Raw genomic sequence first — 18,421 nt, 5'->3', positions numbered from 1 at the left:
GTTCAAATTGGGGAATGGCAAGTGCTTTCAGCACATGAGTTCAATTGGAATGTATTAGATCTCCATACCTATGTTTTAGAAGTAATCTAGGAAGATCATAGATCAGCAACCACATTATCCATGCAGGTCATATCATCAAACATCTACAGAGTGTAAGAGATCTTCAGAGGAATAAATGGAGGTGGAAATGTGATGTATTCCTATAGGGACCTCATTAGTTTCTATTGAATGTTCTAATTAACAAGCTTCGGTGCATACATGTTACAAGTTTGGCTACTTCAGAGCTTCAACTATGTGAAAGGTGTCAGTTACTTGCTATCAATAACACTTAGACTAACTAATGGGAACATTTGAGAACCAGACAATACCATTTCCTGGAAAAACAGCCAAACGTCTGAGCTACTCTTAAGTTTAAGACCAAAGCACTTAATCAAGGAAGTAAAACATGCAATATATCAGCTTGGCTTTGGTTTCAAACAAATATACTCTCAGTGCAAATTCATTCCAGTGATAATGATAAACTTTAGCAACAATTCTAACATTGTGGTGCCAATAAGACATGCTACAGTATGACACTTAACTTAGTATGGATGTGAATGTTCTCATTAAACAAGAGTTCTCAAGCTCTGGATGGGACTTGATTAGGTAATGAATACTGCTAATGAAATAGCTAAGATGAAATGCTGCTCAATGCACATCAAACATTTAGACATCTTGGAAATGTGTTATTATAATGTCCATGTCTTGCCTTTCAGTCATAGGGAAGCTTGGGCAAACAGGCAAAAGTGCATCCCAGAAAATGACAAGCAATTGAATATGTCAACAATTAAAGAGCCTTTTAACTGTCCCATCAAATTGGATGAGTCTCCGATGCCTTATTATCGCTGTCATCTAGTCAACATTATCGGTCTCCATGACGATACTGTAGACTGGGAAGACAACTGTGTCATTGCCGACCCAAACAAAATCATACCAGAAAAATAGTAATTAAAACTAAATCAATGAAATGCTCATTTTAAAAAAAGAGTTAACTTGCGTGAGCTCTCCTAAAGCCAAATGATCTACCTTCATTTTGTCATTTTTTTAAATACTAAATCATGTAATTCTGGATGTTTTACAATGCATTTAACTTCGGATATTCCTATATATCAAATCAAAGTTTATTTGTCACGTGCGCCAAACACAACAGCTGTAGACCTTACAGTGAAATGCTTACTTACAGGCCCTAACCAACAGTGCAATTTCTAAGTAAAAAATAGGTATTAGGTGAAAAATAGATAAGTAAAGAAATAAAAACAACAGTAAAAAGACAGTGAAAAAGCTGAAGCTGAAGTACCTTGGTCCATATCTGAGAATTCTGTCCATAGAGAAGACCCATAATAAATACTTAAAGTCAACACTCCTAACAACATCAAACATAGTGTATAGACTTTGGAGCTCAACAGAGTGGTTTGGTATTCAACCGACAGATCCCATACCTTGTTTGTACTTCAACAGTAGTTCCCATATCCCCCTCCGGGCGTATGGGTCCACCCCCGCTGTGGGTTCATCCAGGATGACGATGTTGGACCCTCCCACGAATGCGATTGCCACCGACAATTTCCTCTGCATTCCCCCTGAGAAAGGGCACAGTTCATATTTGGTCACTTTCTGCTCCCTTCAAAGGGCACACTTTCTTCCCCTTCAAAGCACACATATCCCCAATTCCAAATCGACCCCTGGCCCCTACACACTTGTGTGGTGGATCTTAATGAATTGAATAGGTATAGGGAAACAGGTACGATTAGAAGAGGACTTTATGTGCCCTTGAGAGAACATACAGGCCCAATTCCAAATCAAATTCTGGCCCCTAGCTCCTGGACTCTGTTTCTCCACCTTTCCCTCTGATAGGTGGAATTTGAACCATATTGTGTAAAATGATCCAATCATTTCAGATCCATGCAGTGGGGCCACATTGTCTTCCGGTTTTATTTATTTCCTTTAAAATGTGTCAGAGTTAGACCTGAAAACCAGGTGTGTGGAATTCCTAGCTAATCAATGACCTTATTGATCGATACAGGGAAGAAACGAGAACCAAGAGACTGAAATGAAAACTAGCATTTACAGTGGCCCTCAAAGACTAGGCCTGATCAATTTTGACATTTAAAAAGCATATCTGTGTTCATTCTGATCAATTTCTTTGAGGTTTGGTCTTGATATCACTTACAGTTTGTCAGCTTTTTCCTTTCATAAAGGTTACGTTTTTGGTTGAAATCAAAACCACCAGGTGTCTTTCTCAATAAGGATAGGAAAACACTGTCATAGAATGGCAAGGTATGTACTGTAGCTAATGGTCAGTTTGACATTTTGTTACAGATAGTACAAGCACATGAAACAATTATACTATTGATCGACAGTGTATGTGATGTGCAATCTGCTTGTGTGAATATCACACCTTCCAAGCAGATTGCACATCACATACACAAATCCTATGCTGCCTGCTGCTATTCTGTTCTCTATTTTACTCATATTATTATCAATCCTGATGCGTAGTCACTTTACTCTGCCTTCATGTACATATCTACCTCAAATACCTTATTATTATCTATCCTGATGCCTAGTCACTTTACCCTGCCTTCATGTACATATCTACCTCAAATACCTTATTATTATCTATCCTGATGCCTAGTCACTTTACTCTGCTATTATGTACATATCTTCCTCTTACATTTGAGTCATCACTCTTATCAAGAGCGACTTAGAGTAGTGAGTGCATATGTTTTCGTACTGGTCCCCCCAGTACGAAAACGCAACCCTGGCGTTGCAAGCGCCAAGCTCAACCAACTGAGCCACACGTGACTATGCACCTATCCTGATGCATAGTCACTTTAACCTGCCTTGATGTACATATCTACCTCAAATACCTCATACCCCTGCACATTGATCTGGTACTGGTACTCCTTGTATATAGCTCTAATCTTGAGTATTTTATTCCTCTCGTGTTACTATTGTTTTTGGTTAAACTCTGCGTCGTTGGGAAGGGCTTGTAAGCAGGCATTTCACGGTAAAGTCTACACGCGTTGCAAAATTTGATTTGTTAACAAGCAGATACACAAATGGTGAAGAAACCCGATTGTGTATCGGGATAATGACTTTCCATCAGGCCATTAGGTCTTTCGTCACATTTTTTTTGACATGTACTTTCCTCACATTAAAAAGGTTGGATGGAAACCTGACACAGAACAGCACAGGCTGACACTCTGGGAGCTGTTGTGAATGTGTCTTGTGTTGTGCTAATGTTGTGGAAATGTCAGACTAGATTAACCTTGAATGGCATATTTCAGTGATTTTGTTCACATGCAACCCATGACTGGAGCCAATTTATCAAGCATATTGTTTGCCCCCCAGACAATGGATTATACACCTGCATTTCCACACACACGCATGCGTGCACACACAGTTTGACAAGTGGTGGCTCGGGGACAGAGTTACCTAATGAAAATGTTATATAAAGTTAAATTTGTGCATGATTGCATTCCCTGGACACACACACGCACCTGACAGGTTCTTGGCAAATTCCTTGCGTTTGTGTGGCAGCCCGACATCCTTGATAATTTGGTCAATCTCTGTTTTCACTTCCTCTCGGCTTCGTCCCTTTAATCTGGAGTAGAAGTAGATGTGTTCCTCAACTGTAAGGCTAAGAAGCAGAAAAAATGATTTGATTTATCAAATGTACAAAAAGTGGATCCAGTATTTTCTGCATTTCCAGACTCAAGTGACAATAATAATAATAAAATGTTTGATTATATATTATTTGAAATATATATTATTTCATTGTACTTAAAGTTACACGGGATAGTCACTCTTGAACTAAACTTCCAATGAACTTCAACTCCTATAACAAAATCATATGATCCATGACTTATTAGCGCCCATAAGTACCCTCATCATCAACTCGCAACCTTTCATATTAATACAATCCACACCTCTCTGACACCACTGTTTCCACTCCAGCCAGCCGACTCCGTTCACATGTCACGAACTTTCGCGGAATCATCTTGACTGCCAAGCCGGCGGGCATATCTGTGCGTACGTTTTAGCGTCTAACCTACTTCCCGTACGCATGAATATTGAGAGCCCCAGTTTAATTATAGACACTTCAGTTCTGTTGGGATAAATATTCATGGCCGTAATTTGCCCGGTACTCAGTCATAATCATGATGTAAGAGACATGAGGCATCGGAGGTCGCAGGTGATCACTCAGCAAAGGGGAAAATGGAAGAGAACCCGGTTATGAAAGGGCATAACGAACAATGTCAGCCTGTGAGTCTGCATCGTGGTTGATAATGACACTATTAGAGGGAAGAAAGTGGATGGAATGAAAAAAAGCTTAGTTCGAAGTAGGCCTGAGGATGGGTGAGAATATCGCAATGATTTGAGATGCAAGTTACTGTCGATGTTTCATTTGGAATTACGTCCAACATTAACTGTGACATAACATTTTCATGAATATTGTCTAATTGTAAACATGTTTTTTTCCTGTTGAAAAGAGGCCATATAGCCAAATTACAACCAGCTGGTCTCTATTACACCAAGAAACCAAGACGTCTTTTCATATCAAAATTTAGAGATCGTGGGGGTCTGTCATATTTCGGCTGTAATCTGGTCAGACCTTTGCAAAACGTCCTTATACAACCAGTGCACAACCTGCCCATGACATAGTGATGTCATTGCAACCAGTTTTGCCTGCTGGGATATAGGTTATTGAAGAGGTGATTGAGCGATATCGATCCACTTGTTGAATGCCACTTACTCGTTGAATAAGACATTGTGCTGAGGGCACATTCCCAGATGCTTTCTAATGGTGTCCATGTCTGTGCGGATATCATAACCGTTTATTAGAGCGGTCCCCGACGTCGGAGCGAAGAGTCCTGTCAGGATCGACCTATAAGACAAAAGGAGTACAAGAAAATGTACTGGGAAAGTGGGACGTCATTTTCACTTCCGTATCTATAGAAACGGAATCGAAAACCTTCATAAAACGCATTGTGTAGAAGTAAATTAATTCACAATTATGAATATAATTTTATATACAATTTTGTATATCTTAAATAACCACATTTTCTGGAATTTGATTATATCATCTGGAAGTCCAGTCAAAAACAGAAAAAGTGAATATGAAAGTGGTGGCTGAAATAGATGTCACTTTCCCAGTGACTAATCAACAAAATGTATCATGGTTGGCTAATCAATCAACAAAATTCACATATTTAATTGTGAGGATAGACATGATAGAGTAATCTCATTACAGCTGCAGTGAAGTAGCATCTTTAAAAAGTGAATTAACTGTAAACAGCTTGTGAAAACAATGTAACCCGTCAAGTATAATTCCCACTCACTTTCCACTCGCAGTTTTGTCATCTTTCAAACTCATCACAAAGTAAGAGCAAGATTTTATTTTATGTGCACTTTATTATTTCAAGAAGAAATTAGAGTTAAATGAACTAGATGAAACAAATGTGCAAATCATTGCATTTATTTTTGTTGCACAATACATTTGAACTACTATGTAATGTGTCCTCATGTGATACCATGGAGAGCTGCCAGTTTGTAAGTCCTTTCCTCACCTCTCCACTGTGATAGCTGTGTGTTGAGCTTTCTGGGACAAAATGGCTGCTGTGGCATCACCCAGGTGGGTGTTACACATTGGCAGTGGATGAGGTGAGTTGCATCCATACAATGATGTAAAGCTCTAAAAAGGGGAAATCCACTCAAAAACTATCTTTAGGTATTTTGTTCAGTTTTTGAGGCAATTTTCCCTTTAAGCTTTAAAACCTAGAAGAGCGCTACATAAATTCAGTCCATTTGTATTATTGTGTTACTTACATGGTGGTTGTTTTTCCTGCCCCATTGTGACCAAGGAAAGAGGTGATGTGATTCTCGAAGAAGTCCACAGTTAGTCCATCCACTGCAAGCTTTTTCCCAGTTTTATAGATCTTTACAAGGTTCCTGATTGAGACCCCTGCCTTCATATTGAGTGGTGGCTTTTCCAAATAATCTTTAAAAAAAAGAAGACATACCTTATTCTCCTTATGACAAATTAAGGAACGTGACAATAGGTCACGTGTCATTAATGCATATATAGATGGTAAATATCAAATACATGTGCCTGTATGGCTCAGTAGGTAGAGCATGGCACTTGCAACGCCAGGATTGTAGGTTCAACTCCTGAGGCCACCCATAAGTAAAATATATGCACAGATGACTAAGTCTCTTAGGCTAAAAGTGTCTGCCATAATTTAAGTGATAATGCCCAAGAAGCTGGTGTTTGGAGGATATAATTGGCACGGGAATTGTTAGGCCCGAGACAAACACCGGCTACGGGGGCATTATCACTTTTATACAACAGGTTACCAACCTAGTCAAATAATGTTTGATATATTTTCATTAACTATATTTGTATTAATTGATTCAGACTATTTCATCCTTCCAAGAGATATAGTCCTGACACAAATCTAAGGTTGCTACCCAAGCTGGCTGGTCGTTCATCCTATCGGTTCGGCCCATTCATTAAGTCTTTGTTCTGTATCTATGGACACGACCCAGTTGTTCGTCCTAAGTGTTCCATTGCCATACTGGCTGGCAACGTTCTTATCCCTTGCTTGCTAGCTAGCCAACTACGGCTAATTTACAGTCATGTCAAACAGTGCAGACAGAATAACAGCAAAGTAGCTGAATTAGCATTTTTTAAAGCTGTTTTCTAATGACATTTATTTGGATACATCCATAACAATAAGGTAAATGAGGCACGATTTCACCTGGCATAGAAAATGTGCTCTCGTCAGGACACTGTTGTTCAGAGGAGCTAACCAACAACACAGCTAACATAATCACTTCAAACTGAAGCTGGAAAGACAGCAAACTAGCTGCATTTCATTTGACCTGTTTTCTATTGGCATTTCTTTGTATAGATCCATAAAAATGATGCCAGCTGATTCGTGATTTCGACTGGCTGAGAAAAGCTGCCTGCATGCCTGTCTCGTCCCGACTCCCAACACCTTCATTACTATGGGACAGCTGGAGATCAAATTCAATATTGAAACAATGTTGCAAATGTCGGAGAGACAGATAGCAAGGTTTATACAAATCTCCGCTGTTGAAAACTAAAATGTTAGTCTAAAAGAAATGTGAGATTATGTCTCGATGCTTTTTATAGTGATCAGGTTTATAAATGACCTGTCTGGGCTGAAGAGACAGTGGATTGTGCAGTCAGATGGAACAGAGCAAATAGGCATTTTAATGTCATAGATTTAGCCGGTGGTAATTTGTGGAATAGACACAGGCTGGAATGGGGTTATAACCAATCAGCATTCAGGATTAGACCCATCTGTTGTATAATATTATTTTACTATTACATTAATAAGATGAAATTAGACTTTTGATTCATGTCCTCAGAAAAGATACATAATAAATAGTATTCCAAACAGAATCTACCCACAGCTCAATAATTATATTCCCTTAATTACATAAAAAAAAGGTGTCTGCTATTATAACAAAAGGTAATTTATATACATTTTTATGTTACGGTGTTGTGTGACACAAATAAAAACAATTCTCTGCTCTCCCCCTCAGAATAACACAATCAGTTTTAACTTCAGCCTTGTTTTCCCCCAACCATTCTCTTTCTCCATTATTATCCAACAAACAACCAAGGTGGTAACAATCAGGAGGCAAGTTCTAATTAACTAGACTTATTTAGATTGCAAACAGTCTGTGATTGTAATGACCTGTGTTAAACCAGACAAATTAATAAATGTTGCGTAATGGCTGATTGAATAGATCCACTATGGGATTGAGTGTGTGTTTGTGCAAAGGTGTGTGCGTGAAAAACTGCCTACTATACCGGTGTATTCAATGGGGTCCTTGAACTGACTGGGATCAGCATTGGGCGCCGATGAAGTCCCACACCAATAGGAGGCGGTGAATGGGAAGTACCATGGCTTTGCTACTCCATATTGGCCTGTGATCAAGCATGGAGAAACATCATTCACATTTTAATAACAGCTTGGCTTGAGGGATGGCGCTTTGCAGTGCATATTTCCATCCAGCAAGACTGGCACAAATCCCCCTCTTTTTTTAATTAGAGAAGATGAGATGAATACATTATGGCAATCTGCTGGGATATTATATATATTTTCTGATTATTGACCAAAGTTGTTTTGGCAAGAGAGGTGCGTATCAGTTCTGTGTACTCTGTGGATTTCATAATTACAGTATAACATACAAGTAACTGCCAGAATAAAGGAAACACCAACTTAGAGTGTCTTAATAGGGCATTGGACCACCACATACATTCTACAAGTGTCTGGAACTCTACTGAAGGGATGCGACACCACTCCTACACTGGAATTTCCATCATTTGGTGTTTTGTTGGTGGTGGTGGAAAACGCTGTCTCAGGCACTGCTCCAGAATCTCCCATAAGTGTTCAATTTGGTTGAGATCTGGTGACTGAGATGGCCATGGCATATGGTTTACATCGGTTTCCTGCTCTTAACCATTCAGTGACCACCCGTGCCCTGTGGATGGGGGTTATTGTCATTATATGGGGGCATTGCCATGGTAGCCAAAATAATGGCCTACCCAGCATTTTTATACATGACGAGACGTTAATTGTTGAATTAACTCAGGAACCACACCTGTGTGGTGGCACCTGCTTTCAATGTACTTTGTATCCCCCATTTATTCAAGTGTTCAGGAGAATGCTAAACTCAGGAGAATGCTAAACTGACCCAGGGTCACAGATTGGGGCAGCTTCACCATAATGCTCACTGTCCACCTTTAAGGAAGTTGTGTCAGATTCACTTGGAGTTGGAGAATCCTAATATGGATACCGTACAGTGAGCATTACGGTGTACACTAGGGTGAAGTTGCCCCTAGACACCGATCTTGGGTCAGTTTAGCTTTTTCTCCACTAACGGTTAGGATTGGGGGAGGGGATTCTAGATCTGTACCTAGGGGACACTTCACTCCGGATGAGTGCATTACTGATGGCGTTCACATGAATGAGTTACCTGGGAAGACGTTCTCTATGTACCACGTGAGCAGCCAGTAGATGAGGGCGTCGACTAGCATCATGAGGATGGACACGATGAAGCTATACCGGTCTCCGTCTTCAGGATTTTGGGCGATGTTACTCCACTGAATACCGATGCCCTGCTCCTCATACTTGGCAAAGTTCTCACAGCCATACCCGAAGGCCACGCACGACAGCAAACTCTGGAAATGGATGAAGTTAAGATGTGTTTGGTTATTATTTCAGACTGGACGTCAGGATCATGTCAGATCATCAATATCATCTTCAATATCAGTGTGGCAGAGCACGTCAGGAAGTTCAAGGCAAAACAATGAACTTGTACAGGAGATGCAACAATGTCATTGAATTATATTGTGTTTGCTGATTTTCATTCTAGCCTTTGTCTATGGTCAGTACATGATCTAGCTTTGGGAAATTGTGGTCGTGTTCAATAGGGCAAAATGTAGGATACATTTTTTTTTGCAACAGACAACACCATTCTATGTTCTAATTGGGCAAATTCCACCCAATTTTAAAATGTTTCAAAACGCTTTCTACCGCTTTCTCCCTCCTGGTATGTGGACACACTAGTCTAGCTAATCAATGTAAATTCTTGATAAATCATTTCCTTTAAGTACAAAGAATAAAAGAACATCAGCAGACAGGACAGCGGCTTTTGGGGACTGGATTTGTGCAGCCCAAGAAGTTCCAGCTGGTCAAAGAAACAAATGTGGACGGCAAGTCATGTGTGTCAAACAAAAACGCGTTACATCTTTCATACCGTAGGAAAGCTAGGGAAATGGCAAATGATGCTTTTCCCATGACACATCCTCTGGTACAGCCGATCACTCTCTTCTCCATGTTGCCTGCCAGCTGTTTGGGCATGCTTAATTTCCCCCAAGCGTTTAAGCCCAGTCAGATGCCACAAACAAAATACCACTCAAAAACTGTATTTTGGTATTTGCTCCATTAGTCCACTGTTGATATAATATTTAGCATGTCAGCAATCAAGTTTTCAAGATATAGAACTTTCAAAACACTAAGTGTCACAGTCCATTTTGGACTAATGAAACAAATGTGACCTGTTTAAAGAAGCTTGACATATGTCAAATATCTCTACTTTTATCCAATGTAAAAAAAAACACAATTTCAAATGTTGCTTCATTTAGACTGAATCGAGGCGGTTGGTCACAAATATCAAAAGATAGTTTTTGAGTGGTATTTTTCCTTAATAAAGCCTTGTAGACCAACACATTATGTACAACAGCACAAAAAAAGTATCAATATTCGCCCTCCTCTGTCGCATCTTAACCGTCTAAAATCGACAACTGCCAAAGTCTCCAAGTGAATGAAATTCTGACAGTGACAATAGGGGCAGTTACAGCCCCACAGACACCCGAGGTCTGATCTGACCTCTGTCCGCAGTCTCTCCATACACAGCCCCTGGCATCCATTCAACTGTCCCCCTAAGCCCAAGGTCGGACACGTTCGCCTGCCAAACAATGGGCAGCCAACCACCAGACAATGGGTGACGGCAGGGCAGTGAATGACCCCTCCATGACCTTTGAGTGACAGGCTGACAGAGCGACGGTGCGGCCAGTCTGACTTTGAGAAGGGCAGACACAGCAGAATCAAACACAAACAGACCACCCGCTATGAAAACACGTCAACATGACAATACGGAGGCCACAACAAGCACCTAGCCAGCGGAAAGAAGGAAAAAGCTACTAGCTCTGTTAGAGAGCTCTCACAGACGACAAGCAACGCATTTACATCTGAGAGGAGGATCCTTCGTTTGTTTGTGGAGGTGAATCAAAGGAAGAAAATAAAAAAAACTGGACGCTGGAAAGATAATTGGATTTTGAATTTGTGCTATCTTATTGCTGTCCCTGTGACATCACACACACAGCCAATACCTTTGCTTAGGAAAAATCCTTGAGTCACAACACTCTCATTAAAATATACAATATTTTTCATTATTTAAATGCAGTGGTATGGATATGATATTAAAGACAATACGCACGCACAATACTGAGCGGGTGATGTGTTTTGTGTGTGTTTTTCTGTGTGTGTGTGTGTGTGTGTGTGTGTGTGTGTGTGTGTGTGTGTGTGTGTGTGTGTGTGTGTGTGTGTGTGTGCCTGGGAACAATGTACTTTCCTCTATGTTGGGAAGGGGAAAAACATCCCTACACTCTAATAAATAAACTATAGGGATGGACTGTAAGTCAACGTGGTCAGAGGAACACTGTTCATGCAAATGAAAGGAGTAGCCTTCTGTCTAAGCAGGGGGAGCAGAGGAAGGACATCTCAATGCCAAGGGCACAACTCCACAAAACCACTTTGGCTGAGGAAGAGTGCCCGGAATAAAATAGTTCTGTAAAGCAGTGTTTTTTTCTCCCCTCATGATACAATATATATGAAACACACTTAGGCAGAAAAGTGGAGATGCCATGAGGAGAACTGGCAACTTTTCCACACAAGAACACAATAAATACCCTAACTACTTAGAACACAAACTACTCTCAGATGAGATCAATTTGTGCCGTCGTGTTGGCATTACTTGTTTGAATGCTGGGTTTAAAGGAAGCAGTGTATACCGGCATAAAAAGATACACTATATATACAAAGTATGTGGACACCCCTTCAAATTAGTCGATTCGCATAGTTCGGGCACACCTGTTGCTGACAGGTGTATAAAAATCGAGCATAGAGCCATTCAATCTCCATAGACAAACATTGGCAGTAGAATGGCCTTACTGAAGTGCTCAGTGACTTTCAAAGTGGCACTGTCATAGGATGCCATCTTTCCAACAAGTCAGTTCGTCAAATGTCTTTCCTGTTAGAACTGCACCAGTCAACTGTAAGTGCTGTTATTGTGAAGGGGAAACATCTAGGAGCAACAACAGCTCAGCCGCGAAGTGGTAGTCCACACAAGCTCACAGAACGGGACCGCCAAGGGCTGAAGCACATAAATAGTCTCTCCTCGGTTTCAACACTCACTACGAAGTACCAAATTGCTTCTGGAAGCATAAGAACTGTTAGTCGGGAGCTTCATGAAATGGGTTTCCATGGCCAAGCAGCCGCACACAAGCCTAAGATCACCATGCGCAATGCCAAGCGTTGGCTGGAGTGGTATAAAGCTCGCCATTTGGGGGAGGAGGAATAATGCTCTGGGGCTATTTTTCATGGTTCAGGCTAGACCCTTTAGTTCCAGTGAAGGGAAATCTTAACGCTACAACACACATTTACATTCTAGACGATTCTGTGCAACAGTTTGGGGAAGGCCCTTTCCTGTTTAAGCATGACAATGTCCCCATGCACAAAGCGAGGTCCGTACAGAAATGGTTTGTGGAGACCGGTGTGGAAGAACTTGACTGGCGTGCACAGAGCCATGACCTCAACCCCATCGAATGTCTTTGGGATGAATTGGAACGCCGACTGCGAGCCAGGCCTAATCGCCCAACATCAGTGCCCGACCTCACTAACACTCTTGTGGCCGAATGGAAGCAAGTCCCTGCAGAGATGTTCCCACATCTAGTGGAAAGCCTTCCCAGAAGAGTGGAGACTGTTATAACAGCAAAGGGGGGACCAACGCCATATTAATGCCCATAATTTTGGAATGAGGATGTTCGACAAGCAGGTGTCCACATACATTTGGTCATGTAGTGTAGAAAACACACAAAGCATTGTCAGATGCCAAAGTAAGATATATTTCCAGGCCGCGGCTTAATATTTCAATTTTGATAAACAAGGAAACATGGTTCTACTCGAAAGATGTGTCTAGGCCTCACTGCAATGAAGATTAAGAATTGCTGCGTCTGTGTCTGCAGAACGGACGACTCCAGGACAAATGATCCTACACAGAACATAAAGGTCAATCAGAAACGCTACAATCAAAGTTGAGCATGTATATGCTATTTTTGTATTTTTTTTCCCCAAAGGACAGAATCCCATAAAAACTACCCAATGGGTTTATTCAGTCACACTTATCTGCTTTCTCAAGTATGTGTATCATAAAGTCCTGAGTTAAATGACTGAGTGCTTGTACTTCTGGCAGAGAGTCAGAAAAGTAATATCCCCATTTGAAGTAAACCTTAAAAGCTCAATAACTGCACCCGTACAGGAAATGAAAAACACGACTCGATATTAGAAAACCAGAAGTCCACGATGTCAGAGGAAATCAACGTTTCCAACTTAGAGATCACAGAAAACAGACAGAAGTATTGCAAATTGCATCTTGTTTATGGGATAAGGTCAATGGGATACATTTCAAAACACATGAACCTAATGTGAAAAGGTGGGAGAGATCAATAAATGTTTGGATCAAATGGAACCACAAATACAACAACATTATTATTAAGGTTAAGGTTATTGAAGTAGCAATATAGATCTGACGATACACTGGTAGAGTTAAAAGGTTGAGAGAATAACGGTTACAGGGCACATAGGGATATCATTAGTGTCTCGTTTATTATCCAAATTATTCTTGTGTGTCAGAGCAAGGATCTATAGTTCAGGTCATGGGGATTGTACAGTGTATGGACATTATCCCAGCATCCGTACTAGGCGTGTGCATGTGTGCGTGTGTGTGTGTGTGTGTGTGTGTGTGTGTGTGTGTGTGTGTGTGTGTGTGTGTGTGTGTGTGTGTGTGTGTGTGTGTGTGTGTGTGTGTTTATTTCAGTAACCCACTTCTCATATTTGTTTAGATTCACATTGGTCGTGGAGAACCACAGGGTGTGCAGGCTTTTGTTCCAACACAACTGAATTGATCAACTCACCACGGGTTTGACGATCAGTTCATTTATTGAATCAGGTCTGCTATTTAAGCTGGGATTATGCCTGGTATTTACAGTATGTTTCCAAGCCTCAACCCCACAACTCTCTAGGTCAAAGTACAAACTTCATCTCTCTTCAATACCATAACAGAATCACTTACTGAGTCTTCAATACAGTTCCAAATCCAAACCCTAATAAACACCCACTGGGTCTCTGCTGTCCATTATGCACCTGTGGTGGAAGGTACAGTAGTTCCATAGGTCCACTCACCACAGCGATTTTGACCTGGAACCCCATGACGTCCCTCCAGGCGTAGCAGAGGAGGTGCGGCAGGTAGAGGACGAAGTAGATGAGGCCTCCGCACGCCGCCGCCAGGTTGGCCTTGGAGAAGAAGACGCTGATGAAGAAACACTCCATGATGGTGGCCACGCAGAAGACCAGCAGGAAGACGAAGATCACTGAGGGGTCGCTGTACTGCAGCACCTTCCCATACTGCACCGGGAGAGGAAAGAAAGGGATAATAAAAGGGACAAGAGGGGGAAACAACACTGTGGCCCTGTTTGAAATGCTTCCTTCCTCATTTTCATGAGATAATCAAAGATCTGTGATAGGTGAAAGCAAGGCTATTGTAGGTAGATGATCAATTACCATTACAATTCAAAACAACTAACTCACCATATTTAAGAACTACAGAACTGTAATTTAGAAAAAATAATAATATCTAATGTAAAAATAATCCCACATTATCAGGGTTTTACTTTCATCAATCAAAACATTTTTGATCTGTGTTTACTTCAAGGAAGTATAAAGGAAGGATGTATTTCGAACAGGGCCATTGGTAGCCACAAAACTACCCTAGTTAGCACTTTGGGAGTATTGATTGCCAATTGATGTTTGAGCCTCAACCATTTCTTGTGTCTAGCAGGCATCTTACAAAAAAAAACTGAGTGATTAAGTAATTATTTGTGAAGAGAGCACGAAGCAGAACAAAAATAAAGCTTTTGATTAAAATGACTCATTTTTGAGGATTCGATAAGCAGTAGGCAGAGTGACCAGTGTCTTCTGAAGACTACTCCTACTAATGTATCACCTGTTGTACTTCTAACATACCGTAGTATCAAAATATGATTCAATATCACGTTGACGTAATGGACTGTCAGTCCTTGCATCCATGACTCCCTCTATGGATTTGAAAGTGGTTACCCTTCCCCAGCCCAATAGCAATCCACTTGCTGCCATTTTGTTGTTTTTCTAATGAAGGAGTGAGCCTTTAATTGTTAGTCTATAGTTAGTAGTAATATAAACCCAATAGTGGTGTCACTCTGCTTAGCTACATTAAAAGGAGACCCTTTCCCAGTCTTGGAGGTCTGTCCACTAGAGCAACTCAACTCTTTGATTACACTTCATTACAATGTCCATTGAACAAACCCAAACCCACTGAATACTGTCATTAGGAGTATTGATACACCACTGGTTCGTTACAAGCAGTGGTAGCCAAGCTAACAGCCTCATCTAAATTGATAAGAAATGTTGCCTAATTCTGCTGTTTGGTATTACAGCACTTCTAATGATTGTTTCTTAATTGTTTACTACATGCTGATATTACAATATACCTCATCACTTCCTTCTAGTCCAGCCATTGGCAATCTTAGCCTTGAAATGAGAATGAGTTGGTGCCCATTTCCCACAGCCCTTCAAGAAGTGGTCAAAGGTCTCCCTGAATCAGAGTGGAATCAGTGGTGAATCACCTTGAGGATGAGGGTGAGGAGGAGCGCACTGACAGCCAGCGGCAGCACGCTGGACACGGCCCAGCTCAGCCAGTAGGTGGAGCTCCTCAGCCCCGTCATCCTCAACGTCTCCTTCAGACGCGCCTCCTTCTCCATAACGATGCCCTTCACGATCATGGCCACCGAGTAGATCCAGGCCAGGGTCATGTATAGGGGCAGAGAGCGCGCCAGCGAGCTGAGGAACCTAAGGGGGAGGGGTCGGACAGCGGGCAGGGTGTACACGGCCCAGTCACATCTGGACGCTGATTGAGATTTTCTACTGTGCTATTGTCGTGGCAAAATCCCAATGTGTGTGTTATGTAACTACAACTTGATTTCTAGCAATAAACTTGATAGATATTACAGCAAATAGACTTCACTGGTGGTGATAGCATTCAAGTGGCCTGAGATATGGATTTCCAATGTTTTGACCTCATTCATTTTCTGCAAAGTTCTGTGTCAACATACAGTCGTTTTGATATGTACAAGCGCATGTGGCAGACTCTCAAAGAAAGTATGAATGTTATCCAGAGACGCTGAAACGACTTTCACCCACTGGACACAGATGTCAGTCCAACACCTATTTTTGATTTACTTTTGGTTGAGTTGTCAACTAACGTGAATTCAATGTATATTCAACAAAACATTTCACCATGTTATTGTATTTAGGTTAAAAGTTGGGGGGAAAAATACTAAATTCCCTTACGTTGATGACTTTTTCAAATTCAATCAGTTTTCCACCATGATTCAACGTCATGACATTACCATTTTTGGTTGAAATTAAGTGGAAACAATGTTAATTCAACCAGTTTTTGCCCAGTGGGCAGTAAGTGCATTATGAGGTCGTATAGAGGTAGAATATGTTGATCACCACTAAAGTCATATTTCCATTAGGGAACATGGTCTGTGAAGAACCAAACTAATCGATTTACCTAACCAATGCTTCATGTTGTTTTTCTTTGAGTGGGAAGCAAAGAAAGGCCACAGTGTTTGGGCCAACAATATTAATAAACTCCGATAAATCACTCTAGACAGGAGGGGAATTAGCATTTTGACATCCCCTGGAGTGGAATGGCAATTGGAAAAGAAGAGGGGAAATTCAGGTGTGGATGACCAAACTTGTGGCAGTCATGCCTTGTCCAGACACAGCAGTCAAATAATTTCCTTCTGATTCCCTGGTATACAAAATGGGCATGAAAATATCATCATAATAATAACTGATCTCTATGATTTGAATACACACCGTGCCCAGTGGTTCCTCCAAGGCACCCAACTAACTCAATTTATTGTTATTAATGTTTACAAATTGATGATGGCTGGCAAGCACATTAGGGTGATGGGGAAATTACATTTTGCCCAGCTGTTCAAATATCAATTTTATTTACCAGGAGTATTTTCCAATTAAACTGAAAAAAAATGTATTAGCTGATCTACATTATATACTATCCTTTTCTTTTTAATTCAACCATGCATATGAATTAGGAGGCTGAAAAGGGCACAGTACCTTTTAGAGGCAGATAAAAACAATGCAAACATGTTTGTGTGGTGATGAGCAAACAAAATGGCCACCTCATTGTGATAATGGTTCTATAATTTAGCTTAGACGCACATTAGTCCACGGACAGGGGATCAATTTAACAGATAGGCCACTTAATTACACACGGCAGGATCAATGACACAGAGGAGTGATTTAAAGCTACAGAGCAGCAGCTCATGTGTCTCACATCAACAACAACAGCTTTAAGAGTGACACCGTTCAGTAAGAACTAGGTGAAAGCTGTATGTAACATAGGACATTTTGATGCAGCATTTGAAAGTTATCAAGAGGACATACTGTATGTATATGGCAGCGAACAGGACCGTTGTACAACATTGAACACAGTGTTCCTACTGTCATACATGATTATATAGAGTCACTCAGAGGCCGTATCGAGTCGGCCATATCCAGTCTAATGTGATATTCCGGTAAGCATCCAAAATTGCTTTGATTCTGTAAGTGCACAGCATAACAGATGGACTTTTTTTTTTACATATAGCTTCTCCTAATGTATCCATTCTCAATGACAGACGTTTTATCCCTAGACTGTCTCGATGGGTGGAATACTGTCTTTCATCTAGTCGCACCAGTATGACTCTCCGGAGTGTCACTAGGGAAGTTGTGTCACATCGATGATAAACATCATTCAGTATATGCTTGAATAGCGTGCAAAGAAGGCGATGCAATCGCAGGAAATACAGGCATTTGATTTACAACAAGGCTGATTTTAATGTAGGGAAATTACGATTTTAGTACCAAGCTCAATCAATTAGCATGACACAGTGGAAATTGAGATAGGTCATGCCTGATTCGTTTTTTAAACATTATTATTGGCTTTAGTTATCCCAGAATTAACGGGAGCAAGAGTAACAAAGAACAAGGCACAACCACTTTACAAATGAAATATCTTTTAGATCCTGTATAACAAAATATTGTGCACCTGCACGCTGTCCTGATATGGACACTTACTCTGATTAATGTACATACTTCTCTTAAATAAAACAGTGTTTTCTTGTTACTTCTCTTTAAACAATATAGCACTTCAAACGGCACTGTGCCTATAATGCATTTACACCAACGAGGATGGGTTTTAATTGACTCATTAGGTAAAGTTTTTATAACTTGCATGGTAATCTTCTTCTGTATTACTTTGCACACTAAGTAGGACTATCAGGAAACAATATGCTCTACAAGCTCAAGGACAGTCAATGATAGCTAACAACCGGTAGAATCTGTTCCTCCACATCAGTTTATTTTAGTAACCAAGTGATATTGTGCTTTGTTATTTG

The 18,421-nt window shown here is 40.7% G+C and overlaps 1 protein-coding gene across 2 annotated transcripts in view; it reads right to left on the bottom strand.

The window, feature by feature from the left end:
- The window catches only part of LOC106577627 (phospholipid-transporting ATPase ABCA1), a 229,420-nt gene that overhangs the window by 134,751 nt on the left and 76,248 nt on the right, over window positions 1-18,421 (bottom strand). The window contains exons 15-22 of one of the 2 annotated variants that reach the window (XM_014155905.3): window positions 15,578-15,800; window positions 14,100-14,321; window positions 9,052-9,256; window positions 7,883-7,999; window positions 5,866-6,037; window positions 4,793-4,924; window positions 3,537-3,676; window positions 1,479-1,616 (exon numbers count right to left, since the gene is read on the bottom strand). In XM_014155905.3, the coding sequence (XP_014011380.3) occupies window positions 1,479-1,616; window positions 3,537-3,676; window positions 4,793-4,924; window positions 5,866-6,037; window positions 7,883-7,999; window positions 9,052-9,256; window positions 14,100-14,321; window positions 15,578-15,800 (1,349 nt within the window). The remainder of the gene's footprint in view (window positions 1-1,478; window positions 1,617-3,536; window positions 3,677-4,792; window positions 4,925-5,865; window positions 6,038-7,882; window positions 8,000-9,051; window positions 9,257-14,099; window positions 14,322-15,577; window positions 15,801-18,421) is intronic. The other variant, XM_014155904.3, reaches the window with a different exon arrangement.

The sequence above is a fragment of the Salmo salar genome, chromosome 18, assembly GCF_965601325.2.
Source record: "Salmo salar chromosome 18, fSalSal1, whole genome shotgun sequence".
In the NCBI taxonomy this organism is placed as follows: Eukaryota; Metazoa; Chordata; class Actinopteri; order Salmoniformes; family Salmonidae; genus Salmo; species Salmo salar.
Note: the sequence above shows the minus strand (reverse complement) of the source record. Positions and strands in the feature narration are given on the sequence as shown.